This window comes from Phascolarctos cinereus, unplaced genomic scaffold, assembly GCF_003287225.1.
Source record: "Phascolarctos cinereus isolate Bilbo 61053 unplaced genomic scaffold, phaCin_HiC Scaffold_4;HRSCAF=312, whole genome shotgun sequence".
In the NCBI taxonomy this organism is placed as follows: domain Eukaryota; kingdom Metazoa; phylum Chordata; class Mammalia; order Diprotodontia; family Phascolarctidae; genus Phascolarctos; species Phascolarctos cinereus.
In genome coordinates, this window is record NW_027555847.1 from 442,249,329 (window position 1) to 442,262,288 (window position 12,960).

The 12,960-nt window shown below is 38.8% G+C and overlaps 1 protein-coding gene across 5 annotated transcripts in view; it reads left to right on the top strand.

Annotated features, from left to right (window-relative positions):
- Positions 1 to 7,471, top strand: part of LOC110214757 (serpin B6-like) — a 33,690-nt gene extending 26,219 nt beyond the window's left edge. For 4 of the 5 annotated variants that reach the window (XM_020995813.2, XM_020995814.2, XM_020995810.2 and 1 more), the window contains exons 5-7: positions 645 to 787; positions 5,094 to 5,258; positions 6,931 to 7,471. In XM_020995813.2, the coding sequence (XP_020851472.1) occupies positions 645 to 787; positions 5,094 to 5,258; positions 6,931 to 7,335 (713 nt within the window). In that variant the 3' untranslated portion in view covers positions 7,336 to 7,471. The remainder of the gene's footprint in view (positions 1 to 644; positions 788 to 5,093; positions 5,259 to 6,930) is intronic. The other variant, XM_020995811.2, reaches the window with a different exon arrangement.
- Positions 7,472 to 12,960: the final 5,489 nt, after the last annotated feature.

Consider the following 12,960-nt stretch of genomic DNA (forward strand, 5'->3'; position numbering starts at 1 on the left):
TATATAAAGGAAAAAAGCTACAATAACAAAAAATGAAAAATCTTGGAGTCAAAAAACCCAAATCCAAGGTCTGCCATGTACTAGCTCTGACCTTGAACAAGTCTCCTCAATTTCTAAGCCTCAGTTTCTCTATTTATTCAAGGGGGGTTATAACATATAAAAAACTTCATAGGGTTTTTGTGAGACTACATGAGATCCTAGATGTTAACACATTTTGGAGCTGTAAAGAGAATTTTTCTTTAAGATACTCAGTAAAAGGAGGGATCCTGTGTAGTTAGAAATGGTTCTTTCTTGCACACTGACCGTGGTATTCAGAGGCATTTTGCTGCTACACCAAAACATAGAAAAAAACTTTAGTATACATATTTTTTTCCTGGTTAACATTTAATGGACAGATTATATGAGTGTTGGATAGTGCTATGTGAAGGTGAGTGATATTTGACTAATTTGTAAAGACTGAAACCCTGCTTATTTCCTGACTGATCTTATAATCACTGTTATGATATTGATGATGATAAGGAGGAGGCTAACTAAAACTATTTAGGGTTTGTAAAATGCTTTATATATGTTACCTCATTTGTTTTGGATGTGATTATGTCAACATCTAGCGTAGATTTAATCTCTGATTTTTTTTCTTTTTTCAGGTAAGATTGCAGAACTGCTAGCTAGTGATTCCATTAATTCACTGACCTCTCTGGTACTTGTGAATGCCATCTATTTCAAAGGAAAATGGGAAAAACAATTTGACAAAAGCAAGACAACAGAAAAGATGTTCAAAATCACCAAGGCAAGTGGCAATTTTGCAATGTCCTGGGACCTCATGGGCAAGTGGGACAGTGGGAAAGAATCGGCATATTCTCTGTTCCTTAAGATACAGATAAAGGGCTAATAACACACAACTAAACTTACTTTTCTTTACTTAATGTTCTTCCTCCCTCCATCCTTGTCCTTCTCCTCTAGGAGGGCTCTACCTCCATCTTTTCTCTATATATTCTGATATCATAAAGAATTTAGTCCTACAGATCTGTTTTGCTTCATTTCACCTGTTAGCCAATTTCCTGACCTCAAGACCTTAGAAACTCTCTTATTACAATAGCCTCTGGAAGACAGCTTCCTCGCCTTTTCTGTTATGTTTGTTTTCTTGTAAACTGTGCCATGGTAAATCATGGAAGAAGAGAGCATGATCTTAGACTTGTGTTTTCCAGTTTGGTAATAACTTTTGCCCTGGGCACTGAGGACATATGTGGGAAATTATTTATAAGCAAAGCAAACCCAAGAGAAGTACAAAGAGACCCTCTTTGGAAAGAGTTATTTTCCTCAGGACATTTCTGTCTGATCTTCCATTGTCCAGGTTATTCCTTCTTCAGGAGCCTTTTGCTAGCTTCCTTTAAAAGGGACATATTCCTCTTTAATCTTTTGGTCTAAGCTTAACATAGTGTATCAGTGGCCTAAGAAGTGTGCTTTCCTTGCTATCAGACCCTGAACTTAACTCTTTTCCTTTTTTTTACTTAACTATTCTTCCTCTCTCTATCCTCTTTATCCGCTACTAGGGCTGTCCCTCAATCTTTTCTATGTATGTTCTGATATAATAAAGAATTTACACTATTCGACCCAGAGACTAGAAAGGCATTTAACCTTCCCATTTTACAGGACAGACCATGAATAGATTCATGTGAGGAGATTCATGTGAGTTAATATCATCAGGCAGTAAAAGATATCACAAAGGGTAGATTTTGTAGGATGTTGATGTATATGTATATGTTCGTGTGTGTATATAGGTATATATTCTTGTATACCTATATGTATACACATACACACACAGAAACATAGAGAAGGCATTATTGATCTGAATGCTTCTGTTAACTATCAAGCACCTGTTAAATACTTCATGTTGTAGGGAATAAACAAAGTTCTGGGAACAAAGAAAATCTGCTTTATCAATGTTCTCTTATGTCAGGAACTTCATTGTTAATGGTAAAAAGTAATATGTGAGCTGGTGAGTTTTAGGACGTCAGTTGAAGATAAGATATGATACAGAATATCATCAGTGCCCCTGAGATTCATATGTCTGTTTTCTGTGAGTTACCTTAGCAGGCAGATGCATTGGACACAGAGTAAGCCCTTTTGCCAAAAGGAGCCAAACAGCAGCCTGCAGTGAGCCAAAGTATTGTCTTACCAGGCAGGTGCACTGGACACAGATTAACTCAATAGCAGACAGATATATTAATCTCAGGGGTATTTCCACAGAACCTATATCAAATTGCTTACTGTCTTAAGGAGAAAGAAAAATTTTATTTTAAAAGAATGTTAGAAACTGTCTTTACAGGTAATTGGAAAAAAAATACTATTTAAAAAAATTCTACTGTCCCCCCCCAAAAAAAAAACCCAAACCAAGCCCACCCTAATTATATTAATGTAAAATGTTCCAGAAAATATACAGTATACATATGGGAATTTGGGGATAGGGAAAGGTAAGGACTAGTCTCTTCTCTCCACTTCCCATAATAGTTATCACCTTAATGTTATATATACTTAACACCTGGCTAAGTAAATCTTGTGAGTAGAAATAATGTATTTTGAGTGGGATAAATAGTTCTGGAAGATTTTTTTTTAAATCATGGCTCACAGGGCTTGGTGACACCTGAAATTCCTTTAACTGGGGGTAAGTTTAAAGTTTTTCATTGTATTGTCAGATCAAACTTAATCTGTAAATGCAATTTGAATAAAACTCATTCATACTGAATGTTTAGTTTAATGTTTAGTTAACCAACTAAATATTTGGTTGTGGAATTAGCTGAATTTTGAACCTGCCTTGTTCTTTTTTTTTTTTTTGGTGGTTAGCGTTTAATTTTTTTTTTAATTTTAGACAAATACTAAAACTTAATAAGAAAAGAAACATAATAAGAAAAGAAAATTAAACATATTACAAACTTAAATATAAAATGAGAAAAGAAAAAAACATGTCATGTGTACAGCAGAACATAGGATTGAGAATATATAGTGATAACTTGCCATTTTATGAAAGTCAAGGGGGTGGCTAGGTGGCAAAGTAGATAGAGCTCCAGTCTTGGAGTCAGGAGGACCTAAGTTCAAATCTTGCCTCAGACACTTGACACTTACTAGCTGTGTGACCCTGGGCAAGTCACTTAACCCCATTGCCTAAAAAAAAAAAAAAGAGTAGAATTAACAAAGTCCTGAAAGTCTGACAATTCATTAAATGTCCATTCTTTTTTTTTCATTCAGAATTATGCTTAGCTTTGCTAGGTATGATATTTTTGGCCAGAAGCCTAGTTCTTTTGCTCTTTGATATATAGTGTCCTAAGAGCTGCAGTCTTTTAGTGTCCCCACTACTAGGTCTTGTGTGATTCTAATTGTGGTACCACCATATGTAAATTGTTTTTTTCTTGTTGACGCCATATTTTCCTTGAACTAAGTGTTTCAGAATATGACTGCAAGTTTTCCTCACAGGATCTCTTTCAGGTGGATTTTTTTGTCCTATTTCTACTTTCTCCTCCTGTTCTAATGCTTCAGGACAATTTTCTTTAATTATTTCTTGTATTATTATATCAAGCTTCTTTTTTTTTTTTCATAGCTTTCAGGTAGTCCAATTATTCTTATGTTTTCTCTTCTTGATCTGTTCTCCAGATCGGTTGTTTTTCTTGTTTCACATTGTCTTCTATTTTTTCGTTCTTTACACATATTTTTTAGAATTTCTTCGTCTCTTATAAGTTCACTGGCTTCCCCTTGCCCGATTCTGATTTTCAAGGAGTCATTTTCTTCCTGAAGATTCTGGATCTCCTTTTCTAATTGGTTGACTTTCTTTTCATAATCTTGTTTTTGTTGGATTCTTCTTCTTTTTCTTTTTAGTTTTTCCTCAATCTTTCTCATCTGATTTTTAAAGCCTTTTTTTTAGTTCTTCAATTATTTCTTTTTGGGCAGAGGTGACCACTTGACATTACTCTTTGTGGTAGAAGAGGGTTTCTTTCCTTCAGTATCCTCCTCCAAAGATGAACCCTGGTCTTCTCTATTCCCATAATAGCTCTCTATGGTTGGATTCTTTCTCCTTTGCCTGTGCATTTTTTTTTGTAATAGTTTAGTTTTTATGGTCACCTCTAGTCCTGGGGGATGGGGGATGGTGGCTGTAGCCTCTAATGCTCTTCAGTTCTCCGCTGTGACCTTGAACTCAAACCAAGACCTCCAGCCTCCTGTAAGTTCCTATGGCTGGAGACTCCCCCTCCCCTCCAACTGCTTCTTCACTTACCAGGCACGTGCTAGTTCCTTCTCACCCCTGGGTGAGGAACTCTGGGTGTGGCGTTCCTTGCCAGCAGAGGTTCCCTAGTTCTTCCCTAGGTCAGACTCCCAGTGCTCCTCACTGTCCCAGGGTTTGTAAAGATTCCCGTGGTTGGGGCTGAGGCAGCACCCCAAACCATCTAACCCCAGGGCTTACCTTGGTCCCTAGCCTGGAGGTGTTTACTCTTCACTGGGAGGAAAGAAATCTCATCCTGGGATTTTTCTTCAGATCTTCTCTGCTTGTGCCAGGAGGATCCATGTTCTGCCTCTACTCTTATCTGTTTTCATTGCTCTGTGTTTGCCCAGAGGTGCTGTTTTATCTCTTTTGTGAAGAAAATCTTGAGAGCTTGAAATTTTCTGACCTACTCTACCATCTTCCCCAAACCTTCCTTGTTCTTATGGTCAGAAGGGGATGAAGAAAACAGGAGAGCCCTAACTACCTTAATTAACAGAAGTCCCAAAGAAAGAAAAAGGAAACTGAGGGACCCTTGGAAATACTGCTTTGATATTAGAGATATTTTTATTCATATATACCTGCCAATAGCAGCTCTATTTCACATCAAGGGATAAAAGGTGTATTTTTTCTATAGATAAATGTAGTATATTTGCTAATGAAGAAACAAACCCCAGGGGATTAAGGTATCACTCTGTAAACACTTGATTTTTACCCTCAGAGGGTTTACAGTCTAAAGATGTGAAATATGGGCATACAAATACATTCTTTTTTTAGTAAATTGTAGTGATTTTATCTGCCCCCTTTTGTTTCCCTGGATTCAGTTTCATGTTTATTTATCTTCTTTTAGGAGAAGCAGAAACCAGTACAGATGATGTTTCAGAAATCTACATTTAGCATGACCTACATAGGAGAAGTGTTTACCAAGATCCTGGTTCTGCCTTATGTTGGAGGACAAATGGACATGATAATTTTGCTTCCAGATGAGAACATGGATCTAAAAACAGTGAGAAAAGTATTATTGTTGATACCTACTTCCAGAAAATTTTTTTAAAAAATTGATTCAGAGCTGTAGGCACAACATCGGATTTTGGCTATAACAACAACTGCATCCTGGGCCATCTCCAGTTGTCCTGATCCATATCTGGCCACTGGACCCAGATGGCTCTGGAGGAGAAAGTGAGGCTGGTGACTTTGCATAGCCCTCCCTCACTTAAATCTAGTTCACTTGCATGTCATGGCATCACTTCCCTGATATCATGGTTCTCTTCAAGAACAGAGGACAGATAGCAGCAATAGCAGTATAATAATCAAGTCCTTTAAAATGAATCATCTTGTCCTAGATGTCAGTGACTAGAGGTTACACTGATATCTTTGTAGGTGTTAGATCACAAAGATATAGAGTATGGTAGTGGCAGTGGGAAAGGGGAGGAGCCCTTGGTATTTAAGGGATCAATTCACTAGGAATAGTGACTGACAGTTAGAGATAACCAGAGAGCTTCTGTGAACATTTCAGGGTCTTGATTTCCTAGAAGGGAAGGGGAGTTGGTTTCCACATCCTGCTGATGTGGGCAGACAGAGCAGAATGGGAACCACATAAGCAAAGCTGGAAATGTGATTGGGAATCACTGTGACCTAGAGACATGGTTGAGGAAGGAAGTCTGGGTAAATAAATAGGTCAGCAGCAAGCACAGAACAGGTTGCCTTTGATTGCTTCATTAAAGGAGAACTCCCATGTTAGAATCCCAGAGAGTCCAATGACTGATTCCCAATCTGGTTAAGATGAGCTCTTGTCTTGACTATGAGCCACTCCAGTAAATACATAATACAAGGAAAAGTGCAGCATTAAGTCATGCTGAGTGCAGCCTTGCCAATTGAAAAGTCAGTATTTTGCCTACCCAGGAAATCATGGAACTTCTTTGAGCCAGTTTCCCCCTCTGTAAAATAGGGATAATCTGTGTCTGAAATAATTTAAAGGGCTATTGTGAGGGGTGAAGAGGGAATGAGATAATATGTGAAAGTGCTTTGGAGGGTAACAAAGTGCTAGAGAAGTTTAAGATTAGAAGGTAGTAATGAAAGGGGGCAGTAAGAGAATGAAAGCTGTTTTCTGAGCTAAACTAGGATGGTATGGATTCTTTTAAGTGAGAAGTTTGTGGGGTGGGGAAGGCAGGGGAAAGGAAGGTTGTATTTGGAGTTAGGGTCCAAGACCTTGGTTGGAATTCTGGCTCAGCTTCTTACCACCCGTGGGACTGAAGCATTTTCTCATCTGTAAAATGGAGGGTTATACAGATGGTCTCTAAGGTACCTTTCAAGCTCTAAATCTAAGGTCCTCTGAAGGAAAGTACAGAAAAGAGAGGTATCAATCTGTAGTTGAATGGGTGTGGTGTGTGTGTGTGTGTGTGTGTGTGTGTGTGTGTTTGTGTGCATACGCGCGTGCGTGTTTGTGTGCGTGAGACAGAGACAGAGAGAATGATTGTATGTGTTTGGCTTGGTTGTGTATTTATCACTTTTCTAACTTTTCAAGTAGAACAGAAGCTCTTTAGGGGCATAAATGCCCCCCCTTTTTTCTCCTTTGGATCCACCACACCCAGCACAGTAACTTTGCATAAAGTACATAGTATAGGAATATTTGTCTAATTAAATCAAATCCTTTGGGACTTACATGATACAACTCTTTTTATTTCTAGTTGGGAAAAGGACTTACTTCTGAGAAATTAGCAGATTGGTTAAATCCAGAAATGATGGATGAAACTGAGGTGGAAGTTATCCTTCCCAGATTTAAATTGGAGGAGAATTTAGATATGGAATTCATTCTTCGAAAATTGGGGATGTCAGATGCCTTTGATGGATCCAAGGCTGACTTTTCTGGGATGTCAGCCAGGCATGACCTGTATCTATCCAAGGTTGTACACAAAGCTTTTGTGGAAGTTAATGAAGAAGGCACAGAAGCAGCTTGTGCCACTGCAGCTGTCATGATGAAGCGATGTGCAAGAATTACTCCACGATTCATAGTTGACCATCCTTTCCTTTTTCTTATCCGAGATAACAGCTCAAAAAACATTTTGTTTTTGGGCAAAGTAATCTCTCCATAAAGACCCCTGATGGAGTCGTTACTGTCTTGCTATTTATACCTGTTTTACCCAGACTCTTATGTATGTATAATCCAAAGGGTCCTTATCAACATGATGATAATAATCCAAAAATAAAATTCTTGATTCAGAAATTGTCTACCTGGGATTGCCTGTGTATGCTTCTGTGCATCTTTGTCCTTTGAAAGCTGTAATATTCAAAGTGTGTGCCTAGTACCTTCATTTGAGGCATGAAAAGTAAAGGTAGGGCTAGAAGCCAATGCTCCCTAGTGCATTTCATGGTCAGTTTTTGTTAATGAAACATTGGCTACTAATGGAGCCCTCTGCCTGTCCCCATAATGATGCCTCACTCCTCAGTCCACACCCCAATTCCAAAAGGTATTATCTATCAGTTCATTTGTCACCAACCTTAGTGCTTAGCTCCTGACACCAATATTCCCCTTCATCTTCCCTGTGACACCTTTCCTCAGCTTCTGGGAACACAAGGAAAACTAGATGTTACTATTTTTTTCCTTTACAGGAAGAGATGGAAATTAAAATGGGGGGCAGCTAGGAGGCACAGTGGATAGACCACTGGCCCCAAAGTCAGGAGGACATGAGTTCAAATCCTGCCTCAGACCAAACACTTTACATTTACTAGCTGTGTGACCCTGGGCAAGTCACTTAACCCCAATTGCCTAAAAAAAAAAAAGAAAAGGAAATTAAAATGGAATGGTTGGAGTCTGGGGAACAGTTTTCATAAATTTATGAGGGAGGTCTCTGGGAACAAAACCTTTTTGGAGCCTAGCAAAAAAAAAAAAAAAAAGGTCCCAAATGCTGAAAGTTTCAGTTGAGTTGAAGCTCACATAGGAAGTCATGTGGAAGGAGAAATGAGTCTTTTGTCCTTTGGATCAGTCTGTAGTTGTTGTTATGGCCCATGTAGTAATCCGCTCATGACATATAACATGTAACAGCTACTAGTTGGAATTTCCCTAGAGCTTTTAGGTTTGCATACAGATACCTCATTTTATCCTTACAGCAACTCTGAGAAGCATTTGCTATTATTACCTCTACTTTACAAGGAAACTGAAGCAGAATGGGGTTGAGTGACTTGCCCAGGGTCATACACTGCTAGTAAGTGTCTGAGGCTGGATTTGAACTTAGTTCTTCCTGACATCAGGTCTAACTTTTTATCCATTGTATCACCTATCTTCAAAACATAGGAAACTTTAAATAATCTGCAGATCAACCCGAGCATACAAACATCCTACATTCTAGGAAGCAATTCTAAACAAGGTTTTAGGGTCTTCTAAGGCCAGAGGGAAATAAGTGTTGAATGGAAATCTCTCCCCTGATACCTCTCAGTATACTCTTTTTTTTTTCCAGGCCTATCATCACTATCCTCTCCATAGGTACATAGTTCTCTGCATTCCCCTTCCATTGTGTTCCTCTGAAAAGTGGCCATACTCCCGGCTGTGTTAATGAGCTCCTCTCTAAACTGAACCTCTTTATTTGTTACTCTGGCTTTTGATATTTGTGGAAACCTGTTAGTGTATCATGGGTTACTATCTCCAGTACATATTGATCTTCTCTTGGTATGGAACAACACACTGGACCAAGAGAAATCCTCCTTGCCCCTTCCAGAGATTCTTTCTTTTGCTATAATTTGCAGTGTCTCCCTATTCTCTATGAAACCTCTCCTCCTCTGAGGTTCACACTATGCATCTACCTTCTTTCCCTCCACCAATTGAAGTCCTTATTTCTGTTATATACCAGCCTCCATGTCATAGATCCTTCTTTCTCAAGGACTTCCAATGCCTAAAAGAATATTCCTCCACATCCCCATCTCTGCACTGTAGTTGGAAAATTAAACACCTGTGCTGATGTCCCTTTGTACTGAGGTCCCTGTTATCTCACTTCATTGACTTCTTTATCGCCTATGACCAGCATCGTAACTTCACTTCAGCTACCCTCAGGGGTGACTACATTGGAGATTCCACCATCACTCAAAGATGCTGCTCCTATGATGCTGAACTCTACAATTCCTACCTTTCCATCTCTAACTCTGCCTCAGTCCTCTTAAATCAGTCCTTTGTGTTCATAACAAATCCCCTCTCCCGCTTCTCAGCCTCCTTATTTCTGTCAAAGGCACCACTACTCTTCCAGTCTCCTAGGCTCATAAACTTGGCATTATCTTCATGCTCCCTCACCCCACATGTCCATTCAGTTGCAAAATCTTGCTTTTTCTACCTTAACAACGTCTCATATTTGGCTCCTTCTTCTATTCTCAGTTACTGCTTAGTCCATGCCCTCATCACCTCTTGTATTATTGTACTGTAGATTATTATAATAGCCTCTTCTCAGCATCAAGTATCTCCCCACTCCAGTACATCCTACATATTGTTGCCAAAATAATTTTCCTTAAAAGTAGATCCAACCAAGTGACTCTCCTACTTGCTGTAAGTAAAAATTTTCAAGAGAAGAGTTTCTGGGTAAATTATAATCAATTTTATCAATCACTGCTGGCAGGTAGATTAACAAAAAGGGATTATTTGTTCTTTTACTGCCCAAAATGACTTAACGTGTGAAACTTTCAATACTTATAAAGCCTTGGGAAAAGCAGGGTGTGTAGCAAAAACAAACAAAGAAAAAAAAGGAAAGCGGGGTGCAATTGAGGGTGGAAATCAACTGGTTAACAAGTAATGAGAAGAATGAATGTTATCATAAGAGGTGCTTACGGCTTACTCACTCTACCTCCTTCCAAGAGAGTCAATAATTCAGTGGCCATGGAATGGTGTAGCCTACATCCACCAGCTCAACAGTTTTACTTCTGCTTTGCTGTGTCTGCTGTCTATCAATTCTGAGGTTGGACTAAGGGTTGGTAGAGCTTCTGGCAATATGCCTGAATACACCCACAGTTGGTCCCTTGCCACACCCAGGCTTCAACCTTCCTGATTCTCTTACCATGATAATAATATCCTTCCTTCTAGGATCTGTCATTCTTTCTCCCTCCCTTTGCTTTAAGGGGGGCCATTATGGCCCTATCTCTACATATACTGAGTAAGAACTGGTTCACCCATGTAAGGATATTTGCATCTCTGTCCTTCAGAATTGTTGCTTGAACAATTTCCTGCAAAAAAAAAAAATCTCTACTTGTTAAGCTGGGCTGGGAACACTCTACTCACTGCCTTCATATTGGTCATTTATTCTGTATAAGTGGGACTGGAAAATCTCATCTCATTGCTTTCCTTTCTGTCTCTATTCCTTTTTTCTTGCAGGTTTTGCTTCCCACATTTCTTCTGAAGATATGCATTCTGCTAGGGGTCATTACCATAATTTTCTATACTTCTTTCAGATCTTCAGATTCTATGTAAATGGCTCCTGTACCACCAGAACTCTTCATCTATTATGGCTTCTTGTACTGAATGTCTTATCAATGGGAAGGCAAAGAAAATTAGGCCCTATCCTACTTCCTGACATCATTTTGCCGCAGGAGGGATTTGGGCAGAGTGGTGTGTGTTGTACACTCATTCCTCTGAGCCTGCTCTGTGAGAGGCCATTTCCCTGATCTCAAACTGAAGTATACATGTGGGGCCTGCCCCATTGGACCTAGGAACCAATAATAAAGGCCCTGTTAGGTTCAATATGGCCATACCCTGAGAGCCTGAGGTCTCCATTTACCTGTATTGGTCTAGTCCCAATGCTCTCCTGCTTCCTCCACAGCATATCAATCACCACTGGCAGACCACTGAAGCAGAAGTATCATGGAAGAAACAAAGGCTGTGATGAGCCAGATATTGCCAACCCAGAGAAGCCTGCTGAGCCTACTTGTATAGGCTCAGAAATCTCTCACCTCTTCAGTGGTTCTGTTCTCCTCTCCATCCAGACCCTGCTCCCTCACCAATACGCTTAACTGTAGTCTTACATAAGTGGTCATGTTGGAAATAGGAATGGGTTATTTTCTAAATGCTTTACATGGTTCCACCCTGTAGCAAATGTAGCTTAATAGCATGATAAGGAAAATGGAGATACAGTGCTAGGATTTCTTTTTAAGTGTTTCATATTTACTCAAGCAGGTGTTATGGCAAATGGGGGATAATGTTGTACCTCTTTTATTTTGTCAGATGGGAAAAACCCTGACTTCCTGTTATATAAAGCAAAGAGGGTTCCATGTAATTTTACTGAATAAAGAAATCTCTACCTTGTTGCAATAGCTTGGAAGTTGAGGTGGTCTATTTTTTTTTCTTTTTTAACTGAAGACTCTTTTAGTTGATGACATTTTGCATTCACTGACAAAGCCACAGAAATAATAATTTCTTTGTATGCATTATAAAGAGTTCCTTAAGTCGAGTGCATCTTTTCAGTAAGTTTTATTAGCACCTTGAATAATCTGATGTTAATGTCATGTTCACCTTTTCCCCACCAGAATGAGAAAAGGCCAGTGCAGATGATGTTTAAGGAAGAAACATTTAAAATTATCTACAGAAAGGAAGTGTCCAAAAATATTCTGAGGCTCCCCTATGTGGGTGAGGAGCTGAGCATGGTCATTATGCTTCCTGGTGAAAACATTAATCTAAAAAAGGTAAGTTAATGATCCAAGATCAAATGATATAATGCTTCATACTATTATGTTTGTTCCTTAAGGCTCATCTGGTCCGTTTGACAATTTATTATAGAGATATGGCCTTGTATATCTCCTTGTATATATAGATGGAATACTATTTGACCAGGAATCATGGATTCTCATTGTGGCACTACTTCTTTTCTCAATAACGACATTTAATATCTTTAAACCTTAGTTTCCTCACCTGGATTCAGAGGATTTGTTTTTAAATTCTGTCTCTGCCATTTACTAGTGTGACTCTGGTCACTTGACCTCTCTGTTTCCATTTCTTCACTTGTGACATGAAGGGAGTGGATGAGATAATATATAAATCCTCTCCTAGTTCTAAATTTATAGTTCTATGACTGTCAGAATCAACTAAGTTAACAACGCAGGCAGTCAAGAAACAGCATTGCCACTGGAAAAGAGAACACATAATGCTACTGGCCTGAGGATAACAGGTCTGGGGATAAGAGCTCAGGTATTCTAAAAGTCAGGTTTGAAAGCCAACAGAGAATTTACTGGGCTTTATGGGGATCCTTTGAAAAAAAAAAACATAACCAAAATGTTGATCCTGGAATCAGCCACTCTTTGTCTTATTCCTCATAGAAATATTCAACTATAATTTCTTTTATCTATAATAAGGAATCAATCAATAACCAGAATGTATTGAGTGCCTACTTCATGCCAGGTGCTATGATTTACACAAGATACAAAGAACAAAAAAAATGCTACTAACATTTCTACAGTATTTTAAAGTTTGTAAAACTCTTTACATATGTTATCTCATTTGAGCCTCGAAACAGCCATGCGAGGTAAATGTTGATATTATTCCCATTTTGCAAATGAGGAAACTGAGGCTGAAAAAAGTTAAATGACTTGTCCAGGATCACACAAGAGTAAGTTTGAAGAAGGATTTAGACTTATGTCTAAATCTGCTAGCTGCTAAACGTCTCCAAGCCACCTAGCTGCTAAAGAGCAAGCAAAGCACAATAGTAGGGTTTCTTTACCTGAGAATGCTTTACCGTGAACTTTATTTTTAGATA